Consider the following 21,968-nt stretch of genomic DNA (forward strand, 5'->3'; position numbering starts at 1 on the left):
TTAAGTCAGTGCTTGCAGGCTCTGATTGTTATTTAGTATTACGGCCTCTGAAGGCTACGAATATTGATGCGTGTCGCTATCGTGAACGATTAAATGAGCCTCACGAATATATAATACCTTTTGACTCAAACTGAGTGAGAACGGGTCAACTATTCTCAAGTCTACGCAACAGCTTCATCATCAAGAGGCGAACCTAGAGGGCCAATCTCAGCAGGCCAGGGCAAGTGTACGTAGTCTTTTCCCAGTGAGTGATACACTTTGAATTGCGTGCGTACGTACGTCGACCTAGGGAACACCGAAAAAGCGAAGTGGCGCCTGGCCTAGATCCTCGTCATCAGCGAATTAGCAAGCGTCAGCAATTGCTTGTGCTACAAGTACTTTTTGAGAAGGTCAGATGGAGAAAAGAACTACAAGAGGCGATAAAAACGTTTTGATAAATTATGGGAATCTGTTTGAGAATAATGGGAAAGGAACGACAATCTGTATCTGTGCTGGCTGTGGCAATGTGAAGCCTCTAACTGAACCCAGCAGATGATAAGCGCGGGGAAACCGTCGACTGGCGTTAAAAACGATCGGCCGCTGTAAAGATGGAGTCGGGTCAGTTCAATTGAGTCTTTGGCGTGAGCAGTCACTAATTCGACACGGGTTGTAATATCCGCGTAGACTACGGAGTACTCTAAAGTTTGAATAAAAATAATACCCAAACTTGTGATCGGTTCTAGTAGGTTACTCAATGCGCAATCATGGACTCATCAGCTGGAATAGCGAATATTGAGTACTGTTTCATTTACATTCAATGTTCCTCTATTGCAATATGGCGCAAATTCTAGCACAGAACCCTCTCGTGGTGCCAAAGACCGCTGCAGTTTTCTGCGAGTCACTCGGCGGCCCTGGGGCCCTGGACTAGCAAGTATCGGTACTTTGCTGGGAACGTGCCCCTCGTCTTGGTGGGCGATGACGAGGCAGTGGTGAGGTCCTCTAAAAAGCCGCCCGAAGAAATAGTATCGTGGCACAGCCCATACTGAGCCACGCTGCCCGCAATCCTTTTTTCGCAATACGTAGGACAAGGCGTGCGCAGCAATGTCTATCGCAGATAGATAGTCGACGAGACATAGTAACTATCCGCGCTTATGGTTTCAATTGTAGGCCTCTGAGGCATTCTCATTCTGTATTGGCCTCTATAACTTGGAACTCACTAGCCACAGAGACATCTATCCAGTGGCGGTGCTCACTATTTCCAGTTCCACTAGATCCACTTTGACTCGCGGCCTCTTGTCCCTTGTAATTCCACTGCCTCCATCGACTTGCATCACCAACCCACCAGAAAGTTTGGTTCTGTTTCAATGATTTCCCTATGAGGACATCCATGGATACCTACATATCAGATAAACACGAAGACGTTATTTCCCGAAAGTCGATATGTACCCAATATTCGCGAATTTTATGTGGTTCACAAGTGAAGCTATTCCACATAGCCATGGGGATGACAATCTGTGCAGTGTTGAAAGAGACAACACAGACACAGAACAAGATGCCCAGTACGGTTCTCAGTACTCCACAGCGATCTGCAACATGCTTCTTTATCTCTATACCTGATACTCGTCGATCTTGAGTCAAATTATCTGCCTTACGCCTTGCTTGTATGGCACAGCTCTAGGCACCTCAATATCAAACCACAACCAACAAACAATACATAGAGACAAACCATCTTGGCCATCTTGATACAGCTCAGTGGGCGGGCTTGGAAAGAAGCTTAACTGGCTTTGGCGTCTGTATCGCGTGCGCCTGCCCCTGGAAAAGCGGCCTCGTCCAATCCCATCATCCCATTTGACAGGCGCTCAGAGAGAGAGCACACACTCGAGGGACGACTATTTGCTTACATGGCAACGTTACCACTGAACGGAATTAACCCTGCGTCTCTAGAGCTTCTTGGCAGCGGGAACGTTCTCTCAGCGTCGTGTCAAAACTCAGTCACAGGGGTCGAATCGGAGCCGAATTCGACTCTGTCCGTTTTCTCAATTACCTAACGTCGAGTTATGATCTACTCACCGTTTCCCACATCGAATTTTAACAGTGTCACACTGTCGCCCGAAAAAGAACACCCAATCGTCAATCGAGTTGCATCTTCAGGCTCAGTCATGTACAGCCAATCATTCTCAGTTGTGGCCTGCCCATCTTGTTGCGCTTACGACCGGGGGGTGTGGTCCAAAACACCGCCAAAGGCCGCGTCATCTTGACTTTGGCTTGCTTGCGTACATGCAAACACCAATATCTCAACTCTACCAGAGAGTCTACGCAACACGATCTTCCTCAATTGCCACCTCCTGATTCAACAATTTCCCAGAGGCACTTTGGTGTTTTGTGAATGTTTGATGTCTTTCTCATTTTGCAGATTAATTTACACGGTTTGTTTGATAAGCATTGCCAAGAGGACAAGAGAGATGTCAAGAGATGTGGCCAAAGTCAATGACCAGATCAGATTACGAGGCTAAGAATTTCGCTACCGGGAAGTCTGTGCTACGTACGCTCTCATAGAGTCTTGAGAAAGACGCCCAGATGACCTCAACTGTGGTCCAAGCTGATCGCCCAATCGCTTCAACGTCTAGATGCCGTTCTTGATGTCAATCACTCATCGTTTGTTCGACAATCTCATTGGCAACTCACTCGGATCTTCCCTGGGATCAACTTAGATTCGACGTGGTTTCCAAGTTCTTTCTCTTCTTGGTAACTCAATACTTAAGCATGACGAAGCCACAACTGGGGATTACCCGTTGTCGATACGTATCCCTTGAGAACTACCCATAACTACAATCAAGCAGCCAGTGATTCATCAGAAGTATGAGCCATGTGGGTTCCGTCATGAGTTGAGGATTCAGGGATCTTGGGATACACTTCACCATCGAAGACTCGCGAACCATGTCATGAACCATCCTGTCATCTGTATCTGCCACTTCACGGATGGATCTCTCCACTCACTTTGACACTCTTGCACATGCCTTGAAAGGCTTGACATGGTCTCTCTTACATGAGGCTATTCCGGCAACAGGCTCGAATGGGTCAGGCTAACGGCCTTGGTCCTCCTGATGCCCAGGACGCGCGTTCTATGGGCGAGCAATGGGGCCTCGTTAATAATATTTGGACGATTTCGGTAAGTTGTGCAACAGTCTAGTGTATAAACCCGCGGGATCTTATTTCTCGATTCGGACCCTTGCTTCTGGTCATAGAAGTCTAGAATTCTAAGCTGTAAGTCGAGAAGTCACTCATTCTGTAAGTGTTCTCGTGACGTGACTCAGGTATGAGTTCGTCTGATCCATGACACTCCTATATGCGAGACATGTTCAGCCTTTTGAAACAGAGACTGGACGACGGGAGCAGGGACCTCAAACCCTATTACGCTACTCATCAATGATACGGTAGCTCCCGAGGAGTGATGTCGTTGAGTGACAAAATCTTTTCATGGTCACAACTCAGACATGGGTACACGTATGCAGTAGAAACCCGATATCCCAAAATTTTGATTCGATAGCCCGTATGCTAGTCTACATAGCCAGTTTAAACATCCAAATCTACAAACTAGGACCATGCTTTTTGAGTCCAGACCCTTTTGACAGCCATCATCCTTGCAACTATGCTCAACATGGCTCTACAATCCATGAGCTTATCGCCCACGCCGTATATCTACATTTTTCGTACTCCGTTACTTCCTCCACTGCTCAACGCTGAAGTAGCTCTCGGGCATGTCCACATCCCATGTTGGTCTCTCCACCAGGGCAATCTCGAGAGGCTGGCTTGCGGTGCTGAGAGGGACGACGCCGAAGATGGGTCTGTACTTGAAAGTCATCCACCAGCTCTTGCGTTCACCGCCAGTCTCGGCAACTTCGAGATCTTTGCCCACTTCACGACGGTTCCGTAGCTGGGCGAGTTCACCTTCAGGCTGATCCGCTTCATCGTCGCTATTGGCGTCCTCGGGTCGGGGGGCATCCTCCATGTCGATGTCATCCCACTGACCAGCTGTATGTTTGCGAATTTGCGAGGGTGCGATGGCACCTACCTCCATTCTGCCTCCTGCTCCGGTCGAGGGTCCTGTTCTCTTGCGCTTAAGGCCCTGCTTACCCGGGGCAGTGGATTCACTAATCTCGCCATCTACAGGCTTGGGCAGGTCCTGAGCCAAGTCCAACATAAGGAGGAACGAGACACCATAGATCCAAGCACGAGAGCCTTGCCAGAAGACACCCTTGGCTAGGTCGAGGAGATCCTGGACGGGAGCGGGTAGGTCCTTTCGGGCATGACGTCGAGACCAGGGGGTGAGAGAACCTTGGAGAGGGTGGAAGGTAAGCAGGTTCCACGACGAGGTGATGGCGAGGAGGGTGTAGTCGTCCACATGATCGGATGAGCCATTTATTCCATCAGGCGAAGCTCTAGGAGAGATCTTGGTCCGGGGGACATCGGCTGAGAAGGACAGAACAGTAGCTGCAGAATGAAGTTTGGGTAGTAGTTTAGCACTGGGGTTACGAGCCCACTTCTCAACGCCCTGCGATGACTGCTCCTCTTCTTCGTCGGAAGAGTCACTCTCACTTGAGGAAGACGCGTCATCCTCGGGCTTGGCCTTCTCACCATCGCTCAGAATCCAGGTATCAATGTAGCCCGCGATGTCAGATGCAGCGAGCATCCTGGAGTCTGGAGAGAAAGCGACATGTGTAATGGTCCTGTCGTAACTGCCGAGACCTCCATTGAGAATATAGCGTGGGATTTTTCGTCGTAAGCGTGTGAGTCTTTGTACACGGGGCGAGAAGATGAGAGATGTTCTGGGGCTGACGGGGTCGAGTGCGGCCATGACAACGCGAGAGCCTTCCTGAATCGCGCAGAGCCATTGTGCGTTAGGTGAGAGCTGCACCTTAATGGCGCCCACACCTGCAAGCTTCGAAGGGAGCTCGGAAGAAGAGACCTTGACGTCGGAAGGCTTGATAGGATCTTGGTGTTCTAATCTGAAAGCCTTGACGTCGATAGCAGTAGCAACAATCAGAAGGGAACCCTCATCATCAATAGTTGCGGAAGTAATATTCGAATCTCCCTTGACGACAATAGTCTTGATAAGTTTGCGGTTCTGGTTGATGTCGACTTCGTCGCCTGCGCCGTTCAACATGTCATTGGCTGACTTTCGGAGAAGCCAGATGTGAATCTCCCTGTCCCACCAACTGACAACAAATCGAGCCTTGGGCGCACTCAATAGAGGAGCCTGTTGAGGCAAGCTGGGCATCATGCGGTGGTTTTCACGTCCCATCTCCTTTAGGGGAACCACCACGGGGTTAGCATCAGGTCCTGTATCCGAGTTAGCTAGAGTTTAGCGATAGAGAGAACTTGTCTAACCTCCTGAGACAATAACACTGATTCTACCACTCTCAAAAGAAGCCATAGACTTGACATCGTGGTCGTGGTACCTTCGGCCCCAAACTTTGGCCCATCGAGATCCAGCACCATTGTTCTGCTTGTACAGAATTGTTCGTCGGTCCATGCCTCCGCTAAGGATGGATGTGCCGTCAGCACTTATCGCAAGACTCAAGACATCTTGCTTGTGGCTCTGAATGCGCTGCGATTGTGTATATGTCTTGCCATCCCAGATGCAAACCTGGCCAGTTGAGTCGCCTGAAACAATATTGCCGTTTGGCAGACATTTGACAGACCAGACAATGATGTCTTTGGAGCCACCAACGAGATCGGAGCCCAGTGTCATCCTACGCAGCATGTGACCCTTTGTGATATCGTACGCTCGAATTGTACTATCGGAGCAGCCGACGATGGCGACCCTGCGCGACTGGAAGGTGATGCTGACCATCTGAGCCTTCTTGGTAGGCGATCGCACGAGAACTCGCTGGAATCGCAGATCATCGTCCTCGATGGAGTACATGACAAGCTCGCCATCGATGGTACCAGCAATAAGCTTGTTGGAATCTTGAGGATCGGCGCCGAGAGTGTCCTTGTCGGATCCAGCAGGTTGAGCAGCCATGCACCAGATATCACCATGTTGACCGCTAGCATGTCTCTTCGGCCTTCCTGTCTCAAGATCCCATTCGGTGACTGTGGAAGTATAGCCTATGCTGAACAGGCGGGACTTTCCAGCGCTAATGCGGCCATCGGCAAGCTCCTGGTCAGGCTCGTTGACCCAGACAAGTCCATCAACGCTTCGATCTTTTCCGCCTGGAATGATGAGCTCCTGGTTCCAAGAGCCATTCGTAGGGTTCCAGATTTCGATGTCGCCATTAGCTCGTCCAATAGCGAGTCGCGCAAGATTTGCCTGTACTGCCGAGCGCGTCTTGGGGTGTGAGAAGGCTATAGCGTTAATGGCTGAAGGTTTGTATGGAACGAATCGACATCGATGGATATCCATTGCAACGGCGGTTTCTGGGCTCTGAAAAGAGTCCTCGGTCGCGTGATAATTCGGAATTAGGTATTAACTCGCTGAGATACGAAGATCGACTCAGAATTGTTGCGCGAATAGAAATAGATACGTTAACCTGACGCCGCGTAGCCAGGCGTAGAGAGAGATCCAGTTCAGGAAGAAAAATGAATGCTAGCCTCGCGAACTCGACCAAATTTTTTTCTTTGGAAAGAAAAGATAAATAAGGTGTGGTCATAGCGCTCTTAGTGCCCCTCCATAATCCACTATGGCAGCCGCGACCAACCCCTCACCTTCCCTCAGTGCGTACCCCTCTGCTTCCCTTCTTCTGTGGGTTCCATTCGTTCGTGCTATTCTAACGTTAGATCTCTTCTGAATGCGTCACATTTCCGTCGTTTTTAGACCTCTTCTCATGACTCAACGGAACCTCGCAAATTCGCAAACGTCGTAACCTACAGCGAACCGACAACACAGAAGTCGTATATGGTCCTGTCTTTTCAATAGCATCCTCGTCCTTAGTCCACGTTCTTCCGAGCCGCGTTATCCACGATTTCCTCGATTTACTTCCGCAACTCCGAACTCTGGTCTCCAAACCCCATAAGTCACCAGCTATAAATAGGAGATCATATCTCCCCCGAGTTCGACTTCGTCATAACGACACCTACAAACCCCGTCATGGATTTCAACAGCTCCTCGCCCTTCCCGGAGGGCGTCATCTCCTTCCTCGACACTGATCTATACAAGTTGACGATGCAATGTGCCGTCTTTAAGTTCTTCAAAGATGTGCCTGTGACATACGCCTACACCAACCGAACTCCAGACAAGAAGCTGTCGCGTACCGCCTTCAAGTGGCTTGAAGAGCAAATTCGAAGTATGGAACGCAGTTTTTGGTGATCTCGCCCCCAAATCTCAGACTAACCTTGATGGACAGAGCTCGGAAACATTTCTCTTTCTACCGACGAATACCTTTTCCTCAAGAAGCACTGCGACTACCTTTCCGACGACTACCTCAACTTCCTCAAGGAATTCCGACTTAGCCCCCGAGAACAAGTTGTTGCTACCTTCACTCCCGTCGGAGAGGATAATGGAGATGATTCCATTGAGGGCGACGTCGATATACAGATCAAGGGCACTTGGGTCGACACGATCCTCTACGAAATCCCCATGCTTGCTCTGACATCCGAGGCGTACTTCAAGTTCATGGACACAGACTGGAACTATGAGGGCCAAGAAAAGCAGGCATTCGAGAAGGGTCTCAAGCTGTTAGAGGCAGGATGCATCACATCCGAGTTCGGCACACGAAGACGTCGCGACTACCACACCCAGGCCCTTGTATTCCGAGGATTGGTGCAAGCTGCCAGAGAAGCTGAGAAGAAGGGATTCCCTGGCAAGCTCTCTGGAACCAGTAACGTCCATCTCGCTATGCGCTTCAACATCCCTCCCGTAGGAACTGTCGCCCACGAGTGGTTCATGGGTGTTGCCGCTATTATCGGTGACTACAGGTCTGCTACTGAGGTTGCGCTGCGACACTGGGTAGCTTGTTTCGGTAACAAGCTCGGCATTGCTTTGACCGACACCTTTGGAACTCAAGAGTTTCTGCGAGCTTTCACGCAGCCTGTGCAAACTATCGAGGGTGGCTTCCCAGCAGAGACCTTCAAGAAGGCTGACGGAACCATGAAGACATATGCGGAGACCTTTGCTGGTATTCGACAAGATTCTGGTGACCCTGCAGAGTACACCAAGTGGATGAAAGAGTTCTACGATAAGCAGGGTATTACCGACAAGAAGCTGATTGTCTTCTCTGACTCACTGAACATTGAGAGGTGTCTCGAGTATAAGAAGATTGCTGAGGACCTTGGCTTCCAGCCAACATTTGGTGTGGGAACATACCTTACCAACGACTTTGTGCACCTCACGACTGGCAAAAAGTCGGTGCCTCTGAACATTGTCATCAAGATCAGCTCGGCGGCAGGCCGCCCAGCTGTCAAGATTAGGTGAGTGCTCCATATCTAGACTCGTAATATTACTGACTAACTTGTCATAGTGACAACATCGGAAAGAACACGGGTGACAAGGAGACTGTGGAGAAGGTCAAGCAGGAGCTTGGATATGTCGAGCGCGAGTGGAAGGAGGGCGACGAAACCTCACGATGGGGCAAGGAATAAGAAGAAAATAGACCAAGATACCAGGCAAACATTGCCGATTTGATTAAGGGAGGGCCGCATAAGCACCAGAAAAGAGACGGGAAACAGCGCAAGCTTGGATCATCTGAGACCAATCGGTTATGCTGTAATGCTGGTTTAGATCTGAACGCCGCTCAATCACAGAAAATGATGTTAAACTGAGTTGGGTATCTGCGTATCCTACAAACAAGCTGAATAAGTGGTGAGTCCAAACCCAAACCTCACGCCGCATAGTTCTACACATGCAAAATGCAGCCATAAATCATTACTCCTTGGTAGTCTCGACGATGGGTGTCAGACCAACCTCCGTCCTCGCCCAAGTGATACACTCTCTCCACTCCGACATAGTCATAACCTCAAACTCAGGATCAGGTTCCCACAGCATCTCTGAGACCTCATCCACCATCTTCTTACCAAACGTGCCTACCCACCAAGCGATCTTGCCCAACGTGTCAAGCTGCACTCCCCAGAAGACCATAAGAAGCAAAGCAACTGGATCTGAACTCTTGAGCGCTAGCCCAAACTCTCGTCCTGCCAGAGCTGGAAATCCTATGGCCATTCCTTTGAAGACATCTTTGGAATCTTGGACGAAACACGTTTGTATGGCGGAGAAGCTGGTGCGGTAAGAGCTGATTCGGACGCTGGCTTCGGACTGGTCGTTGGGAGTTGAACCAGAAGGTGTGTCGCAGGCTTTGTTGATGATAGTGCTTAGACTCTCCAGAGCGTCCTCGGTTTCTTTGCTCAACGATGTAGGTGTCTCAGTCTGGAGTTGTGTTCTTAACATTAAAGCCTCTGTAGACCGCGATAAAGCTCCTGATATCAAAGCGTCGAAGTGCTGATTGGCGATAGAGGCATTTCCCATGAGGAGCTCCCACAATGTCACCATGCGTTCCAAAACACCTTCGTGAAGCTCTTCAAAGGCACTGCATTGGCCGAGAGCCATGTTTACAGCAACAGCGAGGAACGAGAACATGAAGATCTTCTGGGCATTCTCAGAGTTGACGTTCTCAAGCTGTGCTCTGAACGAGCGGCTCGCTTTATCGTAGTACTCCACCGCCAACTTGGCGTAGTAAGTGTCATGGTCTTCTTCAACAACTACAGCACCGCCGCAGAGCGCGACTTCGAGAGCTGAGAAGGCAAACATGCCTTGTAGGAGATACTCGTGTTTAAGAGCCCAGCGAGCCATGTCTTCTTGTAGCCATTGGTTATCTTCTGGAATACTGGCTAGACTTTTGTAGCTTGATGATGTCCAGCGGTGCATGAGTTCAAGCTCTATTCTGCGCCTGGTCTCTGTTGCTGGGAGTTGGGTTGGTGGTTCGGTGAGATATGAGCAGCCTTCTAGATTACGGGCTAGACAGTTGGTGCAGGGAGGGCCTCCCTCGTCACACTGGGAGGATTAGTGACATATTCTATGATTTGGTGAGAGTATGTACTTTGACATGGCGCTTTTTGCAGTTTCGACAGCCGTGTCGAGACTTGTTGTGAGTCCTTCGTTTCATCATGGTGGCAAGGAATGCCAGTCAACAAGGGCAACGGTAGCTGTGTTGAAGGGCAATGACAATGGATTATAGTCATGAAATAAGTGAGAAGAATTTCATGTGAAGAGAAGAAGTTTGATGAGCTGGTATAAGAATTGATGCTAAAGCTGAAGCCTAGGATATAGTGAGGTGGCTGTGCTTATGGCTAGTCCCCTCATGGGTATAGGTGAAGCTGACGAATGAGGTTCAAGGATACTCTACTTGAACGAAACGAACAGTATATGCCAAGAAATTCTATCTAACCAAAGAACATTGTTTTTTTGAGATTATAGAATATGAATGTGTGATTAGAAGGACATGATCTCATCCTAGGTATCGAGAGCTGGCTCGTGATGGTTGTGAGTCGGATGTATTCTTCTTAATGGAATTTAATTGTTCATTTAATCATAAAATCTTACTATCCAGGCCGTTTCTAACGTCTTTGTTCCTTCTCATCAATGACTTGTGTGGCACCATCTTTTTGTGATTGTAAATGTGCCTCCACACATCAGACTCTCGAACATCACACCCAGCAACCCACCGACAATAACACCAGCAGTCTCGCCAGCACCCACTATCTGCAGGCCAAACTCCAAGTTGATTTCTGACTCGAAGGATTCATCTTGCAGCACTCGGTCGAGGATAGTCATATAGACTGCTCCTCCGCCAAGACCGGCCCCGAAAGCCAGTAAACCAACGAGGACTTCTGCTGAGAAGACCAGAAAGATCGAGTTGGCGAGCAAGATGAATGTCGAAGCTCCGATTATGGTAAAAGCGGCCTTGGTACTAGTGGGTCCGAAGAGAAGCGTGTGTGTTCGGGAGATAAAGTTGCCGAGCTGGAAAGCAAGGCCGTAGGTGGTGAAGTAAGAGAAGAACGACGTATACGATGTAGGAAGAGGCAAGGCTCGAGCTATGCCTGGGTATGCCAAAGTCTGAATAGCAAACGCTCCAAACAAAGGCATCATGAATGGTCGAATCATGGCTTTAGTAAGACTGAGCCGGTTTCTCGTGCTGAGCATGCGTGAGAGCTGCTCAACGGGATCCTGGGCTAGCAGAGAAGCATCCTCGACATCCACCTTTGACACTTCTTGATGCGTGTGAGGATAGTTGACAGGTGCTCCTGGGAGAACGACAAAGAATGCGACGAGCATGGCACCTGTAAGTGCATAGATGCAGTCAATAAAGTCACGTAAAAAGGACTCCAGCCAAACAGTCAAGACAAATGGCAAGATTGCGCAGAACACAGCCCCGGCTGCGACGCCAGCACCCCATCCTGCGAGTCCAACACGCCCGTAATATCGTAACATTCCCAGAAACGAAATTTCCATCGCAGCAGCGGATATCGATGCCAAAATTGACGTCAAGATTCGAAGTGGCGGTGCAATATTAGGCGGCGTGACATTTGTGACGATGGCCACTATGATCCAACCTGCTCCAACAGTGAGAGGACGCATCCAGTAGGGAACACGATGAAGAACATGTGGCATTAATAGCTTCGTCGCCAAAGCTGGAAGAGTCTCGATGAGAAGAACGATCCATCGCGGATAAGGAATGATGAGATAATTTGCTGAGTGTACGATGAAAGGCACAATCGCATTCACGAGGCCTGAGAGTGGTCAGTTGAGGGAGGCTTCATGTGAAGACGGTCAAAATTACCGAGAATCGCAAAACCGAGGTACGTTAGCATCGTGACACTCAACCTCGAGCTCTTCTGAGCATCCATATTGAACTCCATCACCTCGATTTCTCCATGAAAGAGTCAGATTAAATAATCGAAGGGGAAAAAGAGACTTTTCAACAAAGAACAAATTAACTGCCGATACTTTAAAGTCAATAAATGCAATGTAAGCTTATTTATTTATCCCTTGGCTTTGGCCGAATACGGTTTACGGAGGCCCAAACACCGCGCGCGGATAAATACGAGAGGCCATGACTCTAAATACCTTCCTTACCCTGAATAAGGAATTATAGAGCATCTTGTTACGAATCAATTCATCACCAGCGTAAAATGACGTACAGAGATTGGATGGAAGAGGAAGCTGATGTAGAGCCTCTTGTTGGACCACGTGGGGCCGTAACCAAGGGCACGATGTCGAGTGATTGGCTGTAGCGTATTGATTCAATGCTAAAGATCTGCGGTTGGTAGTGGGGTTCATGATGGTTTACAGAGGCTAGAGTCATGATAGATACCTAGACTACAGTATCATGAGAGACGAAAGAGAAGAGATAAGATGACGATCATGTATCACGAGGGTCTTATAGTATTCCATTTTCTATTGGCGACGCTGCTCACAGCACTCCCATCAACATGACCCAGATGATTCAATGACCTCGTCTTCAATATCACATCGCTCGTCCTCCAGGATGAGAAGAGCCCCAAATGCTGACCCTGAAGATGCATCGTTTCCATCTGCACAGTCAGCCCGACCTGTTCTGGCTCAATTGAAGCCATCATGGTTCATACCTCGATACCTGAAAAGCTTCAGGTGGATAGTCATCACCCTCACATTCTTCCTTGTCTCTTGGATAGCTTACACGAGACTTGTAAGTCAACCAAACTTCACCATCACCAACTCAACTAACAACATCAGCTTTCTCGACCACTTGATCACATCCTTCCCGGTCATCATGGCTCATCAAATCTCGCCGTCAAAGATCTCAAAGCTCTCACAGTCCCTCAACGATCCTCCAGACCAAGCGCATCCCGTCGCATGCGTCTCTTCATGCCCGCAGACTCACCACACATCAACCTCTGCAAGACCATAATGTCCGCCGTCGCGATGGGATACCCCATGCCCATTCTCCTAAACTGGAAGCGTGAATATAATCGACCGGCGTGGCACTTTGCAGGTAGTCACATCGCCAAGCTCGAAAGTCTCCTCGCTGCTATTGAAACACTCCTTGAATCGAAAAGCGACGATGTGGGCGAGGATGATGTAGCGGTGTTGGTCGATGCATATGATATGTGGTTTCAACTTCCACCTTCTGTTTTGCTAGAACGATATCATCGTCTTAACGACGAAGCAGATGCAAGGATACGCAAGCAGTGGAAAGATCTCAGCATTGGCACTGACTTTCCTATATCACCACCTCGCCAAGACATAATCATCACTACAGCAAAAGATTGCTTTCCAGACCCTTATTCTGGGTCTGATCCTCACTATGAGCATTGGCCTGAATCGCCCATGCCGAAAGACATGTATGGACAAGACACAGACAAGGTCCCATGGTCTTTCGATTCAGCGCGCAAGTACAAAAAGGTCCGACCACGATGTGTGAACAGCGGCCTTATCATGGGTTCTATGGGTGGATTGAGAGATGCTCTCAAAAGATCCAAAGAAAAGATTGACGCAGTGGCCATGAAAGGTCGTCAACTTTGGAGTGACCAGGCTCTTATGGGAGAGGTTATCGGAGACCAGGAGATTTGGCGCGAGTGGATGAGACATGTTGGATCTTCATGGAATGGATCTGCTGCTTTCAACGACAGAAGTTCACTCGATCGTACAGTCCGTGATATCGCAGATGCGGCCCTCCTTGGAAAACGATTCGAGTTCGGTATCGGTCTAGACTACAACTTCACCACGGCACCACCAACATGTTCCTCCGAAGAAGATGGCTACTTCGTCAATCTCTCCAACGAGACCAACATCCGCGAAGAATCTCAAAAAGGCGGTGTTCCAGGGGATATCCGCATTCACGGCATACCATCCGAACTACGCAACATGAAAGACAAACTACTCTCTTCCACAAACTGGGGTACAATTCCCCTCTACACAGACTTCTTCTTCGGCACAACTCCAATAGCAATCCATCACAACGCCTACATAAACGGGCTTAAAGGCTTCAGGCTCAAGAACTGGTGGCACAAGATGTGGTACCATCCTCACCTCCGCCACCTCATCACCCAACGTCTCCAGCAAACGCCCTCATCTCACACACTCGCAGAGATCGGAGATAAGATCGCGTATAAATCGCCGCAAGAAGATAGGCTGCGCAAACCCCGTGTGTTTTCTCCCAAGGAGCCAAACTTTACGCCTATAGACTGGGACGCCGTGTGTCAGAAGCCAGGTCACGCTGTGAAGTGGTACGATGAGCTATTTGGCGACGACAAAGGACCCTTGGCTGTATATTCGGTGAATTGGTCATAGTCTGTGATTTAGAGGGGAAAGAATAAGAGGCTACGAGAATAAACACAAATACTTTCCTTCAGGCATGGTGTCACACACACGAATCCCTAGATCTCTTGGCGTCGTCTCATGACACATTACAAATCACGGCAACCCTCGGACCCGAAGAGACGAATACTACAGTACCATGACCTTTTTTCTCGATCCGAGCTAAGATGGTAGTCGGTTATAGCTCCCCCTAGTAAGAGTAAGACTGTTAGCTCCGGGAACCATCTGGCTCTGATCTAAAACGCCATAGCTCAGCCTGAATAAACTCCCCCTTGAGATAAATCAGGGACCAGCGCCCCGTACGGGGAACCTTAAAAGATGTTAGAGTAGCTTTGTTGGTAGTTCGAAAAGCCTCGTTATCCCGCAAGTTTTTGTTGTCCTCGATAGCTTCAAGCCTCTTATCCCTTGGTCTGGGATGACGGTCTTGGCGAGGCAGTTATCCATGGACTCGGTGCAACGTTAGACGGGGAGATGAGAGTGTTGGTGGAAAGGGCTGAAACAGTCAGACGTCACTTGGCTGACAATAGTAGAGGAGTACTAAGTAAGATTTTGTAGTGGTAATCTTTCAATTCAGAGTCGACGTGACTGCATTATCTCGAGTTCGTTGGTCCACAGGCCAAGTAAAAAAGTCCCAACCTGTCAATCAGGGTATACAACCATTAACACCGTTCCCATATATGAACATAATAAAAAAGGCTGCTGAAAAGAGCGCTTTGGGTCAATGCCCCGGAGGTTTATGCTGCTTCAATAACCAGGCTTCATGATGTCTCCTCTGATAGTCTGACGATCTCACATATACTCCTCACAAAAATCATGTCGACCTCCTGTGGCGCCTCCGTGTCCATTAATCTCTCCTCCCCAGCACCTCCTTCAGAGATCATCCTGGCTGTAGCCACTAGCCTAGAGATACAGCGAAGAAGACCCGATTCGATATTTCGCGTCGCATTGTCTTGAACAGTTGCTGTAGATGTTTCCTCCTTGCCGAATCCCATGACTGTCAGGGGAGCACTGAACTTCTTGGCGAACCGACCAACACTTGGTGAGGGGTTGAGCTGAGGTGTGCCCAGGCCTAGAAGCGATGCAGCCTTCTTGGGGATGTTCTCACCCTGCTGTTTCGAGTCCGAGGTCGACGCTCGCTGTCCTAATGGCTGGTTGCGGGGAACTCGTGAAACGTAGTTGTAGGCGACGATGTGCGCATACAGGGCGTCACAAATGTAATCTGAGCAGCCGGAAAACACATGTCGCAGCGAGGCCCAGGGCACTGGAGATGCGGCGGCGACCGAATGTGTGTTGCTATCATACGAGTGTAACCGCTGACGTCTGGTGCTAGTTGAGTCGCGACCATGTGAGACAACCTTCTTCCAGATTGACTTTCGTGGGTGCAGTGTCGATGAGTCGTTGGCTGGCTCAGACCAAGCGTCGACTGAAGGTTGCCGGACTTTCTTTGAGTAGGCGCGGATTGTTTCTGTCGTCAGGCTAGATGACAAGAGCATTGTTTCTGGGAAGCAAGCGATTGAGACTCGTAGTGTTTCGATAATATCAGGTGGCAGAGGCACGGCCTTTGCCAAGTCGTCAACGGGAATTTGAGGCAGACATGGAGGATTGGAGTCGTCTAGCCAAGATTCGACAGTGGGTAGTGGTGATGGAGGTGGAGTTTGTTCGATATAAACTGTGTCAGGTCGTGACAGTGGTGGGGGAGGTGGATAGTGCTCCATGAATGTGTCTTCGTCCTCGATTTCTAGCTCAATTGATCCAAAGTCTGATTTGAGAAGGATTGTGTTGTTGTCGGTCTCGTCGCGAAAGCGCTGGGTGTAAGAGAGTGACTGCGTGGTGTAACCTTGACTGTCCGGGCCCATCCGCGAATCAAAGCTGGGTATTACGATCCGAGGAGTTGTGTCCAATGGATCCGTCGCACTTGTGAGGGATGTTTTTCTGGGGGGAATTGTTGGCGCGTCCATGGATTTTACTGAGAATTGTCTTTTGTGTTTGCTCTGTTTGGGAGACTCGTCAATGCAGGAGCAGGCTCTGTGAAGCCGAGGTTTGGGCGCCTCCATCATGACAGTGATATCAAAGGTAGGCTCGGTGTTTGGGGGTGCAGGAGGTCGTGGTGATAAAGCAGCAGTCTCTTTTGGCGTGGTCAACTGCTCCCGACTTTGAGGCTCAGGCTCATCATCATCGTCGTCAGAATCAACATCAATCCAACTGTATTCTTGACTTCGCGTGGGTGACAGGAGATCCTTGGGCGATGGTGGGTTTCCACTGGCCGATGTGAGAGATGTCGCTGTTGTGACAATGGATTGCTCGCGTAACTTGATAGAAGGCACCTCAATGGCTTCAGAGGACTCTGATAATGATTCGGACTCCTCGTCAGATTCGATCTCATCAACACCATGCCCCCGATGTTCAAGAAAAGACACCATTGACTGCCGCTCTTCTATGGACCCTAAATTCTGTACTCGCACGGATCCGGATTGATATGGGGAAGTAATGATTCGACTTGGTCCCATTATACCATGAGTGGCGTGGTCCTCTGCAAACCACACGGGAGCGGATGGCATACCAGCAGTCATGTTCTTTGCCATGAACACCGAGCTCGATCTTTCCAGATCTCTGGCCAGCATCTCAGGAAAGCAATCCATCATGTCGTCAATGACTTCTTCGTCGAGAATACTTGGTGTCTCTGAGCGAGGAGCTGGTAATGCAAGCGGCAGCAAGCCTGTCATGCTCGAGACTGAACGTCTTTTCGAAGGAGAAGATGGTGCTGAGGGCGAAGGTGAAGCCTCGCGCGAATTTGGATCTTGTCTGTATAAGTATATAGCCACTGGAATCCGAGGAGCGAGCACAGACATGGAGGCTGATGCAGGGACGAACAAGACCCAACAACAAGAACAGACCACCAATCAACGTGATTCACTGCCTTGGCATTTAGAGGAGGACGATCTCAAAGGGCACCACGACACTTATATGATTTGACTCGGACTGGAACTTAATAGCAAGTGATCAGGGAATAGTGGATATAACAATGGCTAGAAGTGGACATGCAGGGCGAGACACCGTCGATCGAGGGAGGCAGGGGCTTATTAGTCCGTTAGATCGACGAGACCATGTATGTACAAGTACGTACTGTATGTAAACGTCGAGAGACATGGGATGGAAGCAAGAAATTGGGCTGCAGTGGGAAAGGCAAAGAATGGACGGGCGGGGTCTGTTGCAGTTGCACATAGCACAGGCCAGGTAACCAAGGACGTGATACTGGCATCGGGACTGGCGTTGGCACTGGCACTGGCTGGTAGCGGAAGAGATGAATGTAACTAACGGCCACGCCCTGACGACAGGAATGAGGTGGGAATCTGAGTGGCGTTGTCGGGGACGCAATGGTCTCGCCGCGAAAAAGCAAAACAAATCAAGACAGACCAAGACAGGTAAGTTCGTATGGACCGTCCCCAGGCGCCGCGAGCGGGCTCTAATGGAACTTGACTCTTTTCGACCTCAAGGTTTGGAAGCTGCTGATCCTTGGACGAAAGAAACCAAGGAAGAAGTGCAAGGGAGGACAAGAAGGGAGTTGTCTGTGTGTGTTGCCCACGAGCATTGCATTGTTACCTCCATCTCGGGATGCAGGCTGCTTGCTGGAATCTGCTGTGACATGTCTACATATCACATCACATCTCCACTTGGAGAACGCGAACATGCCTACGGCTCTCACAAAAAGCTCAAGCGGGAAAATGCCGCGAGCTACTGTCCGCGAACGGCAACTATGCAGGGCCGGGGGAAGCTGAATCGGCGCCAAGACAGAACTTTCACTTGAAGCTGCCATCAGTAAGGAAAGACAACTGAATTCCACTTAGCGTCGAGAGAGAGCAGGACTGGACATGGTGTTCCAGTGTGCCAAGACATTGTCAACAAGGGCGCAGATAGCGGCTGGGCATTGAACTCGTCCACACCAAGGGACAGACAGTTTTGCGTCAGTGAGATGATTAGATCCTCGAGGCGGGTGAGTTAGTGCTGGTGCATCACCCGGGAATAATTAGAACTGTTCTCCCCGGTCGCAAAGCATCACCGGACGCGATCATAGTCAGTCAGTAAGCACCTTAGCCAGCTTAGCAGCATTGTTGTGATGGCATCGTGGCTGAAACGGAAGACTGGTATGCAAGCTAAACTCTGATCCCCATTGTCAGGTCTCGGCCTCAAAATGGTCGAGATAGAGCAGAGCTCTCTTCCAAGCTGCCGTTCATACGCGATTCCGCCGGGGAAGACTCGGATCTGGAAGCAGGGAGACGATAATGAGAAATAGCCAGGGGAACAATGGAGATGCGGAGAACCCAAGCATGCCAGGATCAGATTATGACAGACTTGACAGGCAGACAGGACAGGACAGGGTAGTGTGAGAGGGCCCCTGGTCCGCAGATGTAAGGGAGATCATCAGAACTGGGTCAGGTATGCGTGTATGCGTTACGCTTATCGGTCACCACATGGTTATCGTCTGCACGTGCTGGAAGCGAAAGGTGACGAGATGAGATGAGTTGGGCGAGATGTGATAGACTATCACTTTCAAGCCTAGGCCATGTGTTTTCATGCAGGAGATCGAATGAGGTAAACGTGGTTCTCTCGAACTATTGCTGATGTCAATTACTGAAATCATCACCCGGTTGACAATGGGGGTTAGTCTGGTATGTGATAAGTGCCCGCAGGCTAACTCTCAATGAGAGAGGAAGACGAAGAGAAGTAAGAACAAGAAAAGAGGACCGTTCGCTGTGGTAACGGTCGGCAAGACATGGAAATACAGTGGAGCATCTGTAAGCAAGGGAGTCATGTCAATCGTTGAGGGAGAGAAGCGAGAAGATGGTCGATGATGATGCGAGAAGCAAAAAGCAATTAAGTTTGACACAGACAGCCCAGGCAGGGACTGTTCTGAGAGCTTCAGTGCAGATTCAGAGGAAACACCTGTAAGTTACAGGGTGGCAGGTAAGACAGTGGAACTAAACCACCTCAGTCAATACTTCAGACTTCTCATAACTGGCGTTGATCTAGGCTCAATTACAACAATTCAATACATCTTTAATCGAAATCGATTTAAGCTACAGCCAATATTGCCAATAATCAAGCTGAAGCCGGAGAATTGGATCTATCAATCGCTGATGGTACCTGAATTATGGATACAAGGTGACATTTCTAGGGGACTCGTGCACTGTCCACCGCGCTAATCTCATCCATCTGCTCAAATCAGGCGCTCACCGCCCGCGGCTGCTTTTGGCGCAAAGAGAACGGATGGGATCCACCAAAAAAGCAATCAAAACTTTGCGGCTACAGACGAAAAGAAAAGAAAGGGTCAAAGCTTGTGCTTCGACCAGGCAAACACAGACAAAGAAAAGTTCTTTCTGCAACGATCCCAGCAATTTTGTTTCGGCCTTTTCAGAGACATCAGATCTCCTTCATCAAAGATCTCGTCTCGTCTTAGTCTCATCTTGAAAAAGTTCCTAGACCTAGAACTCGACCTAGACCATCCTGGACCCTTCACAATACGAAGAGAAAAAAAGCCATTGGAAAAAGTGAAAGACGAGCTCTGATTGGTCAGTTACACAACACCACCTAGATTTTTAGGTGCAGTTGTAAGTGCCTGTTCTGTTGGCTCTGCTCGCTAGCTATTTCACTTCAGTCTACACCACCACAAGCACAGTCTTTGTTTGCTTGTTCTACAACACTTCCAGTCTCCCAAACGCATGGTCCATTGCGAGATTTAGACCAGCTTTCTTTGTGAATTGGCTGATCCCGGCTTCTCGGGCGCTTTCCAGCAACCATTACCACGACTTTGGGCCAACAAACATTCCTTAGTTGACCGCCCAGCAGAGAGCTCTTAGTGAAGACTATCTCATTAAATTCGAAAAAGACATTCGTCAACGGCAGCCAAAGACAATGCTGACCCAAGAGTTCGTTTCGACCATCTGCGGTCCTCCTCTCGCTGCCAACACAGCCATTTCCAAGGACGTCGGCATCTACTCTCACTCCCTCACACCATCCCACACCATCAAGGCATCTTTCAAGAAGAGTTCCACCCCTGTCAACGGTCTAGCCGTCAGCGAGTCTCATATTTTCGCGGCACAAGACCAGAAGGCACATGTCCACGTCTACTCGCGTATACGCGGCAACCAGGAGGCTCTCGTGCCGTTCCCTGAGAGGATCCGCAGCTTGGCACTCGCTGGCCAAGTGTTAGTCGTGGGCTCTACCGAGGGCAGACTATTTCTCTGGGAGGTTAGTTCAGTCTCACCCACGCCGTTGCGAGTGCTACCTTATACGCGTGATACTATCATCGAATATGAATACTGACAAGTGATATAGACGTGTACAGGTCGGCTCGTGTCAACACCACCTTGCCATGTTCAAGCTGTTTCTTGCTTGGCCGTGACGCCATATCACATCCTGTCCGGTTCTGATGACTCAAACATTAACGTATGGTCAATATCACGACTTTTGGAGCTCGATGCTCAGGCGGAGCAAGAGCCTGATCTAACCCTCTCCAACCATCGCGGTGCTATCACAAGTCTTACTGTCGGTCCTGGCACCAACCCGGAAACTAGCATATGCGTGTCCGCCAGTAAGGACAAGACATGCATCATCTGGAACTACCAGACCGGCCAGCTTCTCCGCACACTGCTCTTCCCAGCCTTCCCTCTCTGCGCCCGTCTGGACCCAAGTGCCAGGGCACTCTTCGTGTCTTCTGAGGCCGGTGCTATCTACCTTGTCGAGCTATTCGGTGGCGACAAGCCGTTGCTTGGTTCCCGCAGCACAGAGCTACCGTCTATTGTCGTGCAAATCAACACCCCACTTGCTGTTTCGGATCCAGAAGTCGGACAGCCATCATGCCTTGCTCTGACATATGACGGCACTTCGATATTGTCCGGACACACCAAAGGCAAGATTCTACGGTGGAGTCTGGCCGAAAACGGCCACTCTACAGACGTTGCGAATCTAAATGCTTCTGTCACCAACCTGTGTTTCATACCTCCGCTATCAACTGAGCAACCAACAAAGACGGTATCCATTGTGAAAACAAACCAGAGCCTAAAGCGGTACAACTTTACGGCCCAGCTTACCACGGATCTGGGGGAGCATACAAAGCTTGACCAGCTGCTCGAGACCAATGGGATCCCATCGGAAACTCTTGAGACAGCAATTTCATCTGTAACAAATCCACCAGAGATTCAACAAGATGACGAACTTGCTAGACAGGACGCACAGTTCCGGGCCATCATAAACAGCTGCAACCTTCTCCGAGACCCGATTAGTTAGATATCTGCCGCAAGTGCACACCCTTACAGCAGTTAGCTTCCCAAATACTCTAATGTGTAATCTCCTGAGAGCACGCATAAACCGTCCACAGTCGAACCTCGTTTCGGATTAGTTCATGTTGCTTCCCGTCTCTTTTCTCAGCCTCAACGCTCTAGCATGTCCTATGTAACAAGTCGTACAACTCACGTTGCTGGCCTCGTTCACTCTTCTCCTTCCAACTTGGTCCTCCCGAGAAATATGTCAAAGCGCACAGCAGGTTGCACATGTGTCACAACTCACATTCTCTGGGAGAAGCATTCTCAACTTTACTTCCCTGTTTGGAGAACTGAATTCGTGGTGGCTGCCATAACCCGCACCTGGAGTTGCATCGCACCGGTTCGGAGTAACGTGCATCGCAGTGAAAAAGTTCTTGCAG

The 21,968-nt window shown here is 49.5% G+C and overlaps 7 protein-coding genes across 7 annotated transcripts; 3 read left to right on the forward strand and 4 right to left on the reverse strand.

Annotated features, from left to right (window-relative positions):
- Positions 1-3,697: 3,697 nt before the first annotated feature.
- FTJAE_1651 (UTP4-u3 snoRNP) lies at positions 3,698-6,385 on the reverse strand (the record flags this gene model as incomplete). Its single annotated transcript, XM_037347763.1, has 2 exons — positions 3,698-5,319; positions 5,368-6,385. The coding sequence occupies 2 exons, from the start codon at positions 6,383-6,385 to the stop codon at positions 3,698-3,700; spliced, it is 2,640 nt and encodes an 879-aa protein (XP_037211219.1).
- Positions 6,386-7,069: 684 nt separating this feature from the next.
- FTJAE_1652 (nicotinate phosphoribosyltransferase) lies at positions 7,070-8,559 on the forward strand (the record flags this gene model as incomplete). Its single annotated transcript, XM_037347764.1, has 3 exons — positions 7,070-7,265; positions 7,326-8,388; positions 8,439-8,559. The coding sequence occupies 3 exons, from the start codon at positions 7,070-7,072 to the stop codon at positions 8,557-8,559; spliced, it is 1,380 nt and encodes a 459-aa protein (XP_037211220.1).
- A 283-nt stretch (positions 8,560-8,842) lies between these two features.
- Positions 8,843-10,079, reverse strand: FTJAE_1653 (nicotinate phosphoribosyltransferase; the record flags this gene model as incomplete). The annotated part of the gene is made up of 2 exons (XM_037347765.1): positions 8,843-9,964; positions 10,011-10,079. The coding sequence occupies 2 exons, from the start codon at positions 10,077-10,079 to the stop codon at positions 8,843-8,845; spliced, it is 1,191 nt and encodes a 396-aa protein (XP_037211221.1).
- A 448-nt stretch (positions 10,080-10,527) lies between these two features.
- Positions 10,528-11,817, reverse strand: FTJAE_1654 (btn-1; the record flags this gene model as incomplete). The annotated part of the gene is made up of 3 exons (XM_037347766.1): positions 10,528-10,571; positions 10,636-11,700; positions 11,751-11,817. 3 exons carry the CDS (start codon positions 11,815-11,817, stop codon positions 10,528-10,530), a joined length of 1,176 nt encoding a protein of 391 aa, XP_037211222.1.
- A 641-nt stretch (positions 11,818-12,458) lies between these two features.
- FTJAE_1655 (uncharacterized protein) lies at positions 12,459-14,242 on the forward strand (the record flags this gene model as incomplete). Its single annotated transcript, XM_037347767.1, has 2 exons — positions 12,459-12,638; positions 12,686-14,242. 2 exons carry the CDS (start codon positions 12,459-12,461, stop codon positions 14,240-14,242), a joined length of 1,737 nt encoding a protein of 578 aa, XP_037211223.1.
- Positions 14,243-15,027: 785 nt separating this feature from the next.
- FTJAE_1656 (uncharacterized protein) lies at positions 15,028-17,118 on the reverse strand (the record flags this gene model as incomplete). The annotated part of the gene is made up of 1 exon (XM_037347768.1): positions 15,028-17,118. One exon carries the CDS (start codon positions 17,116-17,118, stop codon positions 15,028-15,030), a length of 2,091 nt encoding a protein of 696 aa, XP_037211224.1.
- Positions 17,119-20,179: 3,061 nt separating this feature from the next.
- Positions 20,180-21,553, forward strand: FTJAE_1657 (WD-repeat CRB3; the record flags this gene model as incomplete). Its single annotated transcript, XM_037347769.1, has 2 exons — positions 20,180-20,515; positions 20,603-21,553. The coding sequence occupies 2 exons, from the start codon at positions 20,180-20,182 to the stop codon at positions 21,551-21,553; spliced, it is 1,287 nt and encodes a 428-aa protein (XP_037211225.1).
- Positions 21,554-21,968: the final 415 nt, after the last annotated feature.

This window comes from Fusarium tjaetaba (genome assembly GCF_013396195.1).
Source record: "Fusarium tjaetaba strain NRRL 66243 chromosome Unknown NRRL66243_c0000030, whole genome shotgun sequence".
NCBI classification, from domain to species: Eukaryota; Fungi; Ascomycota; class Sordariomycetes; order Hypocreales; family Nectriaceae; genus Fusarium; species Fusarium tjaetaba.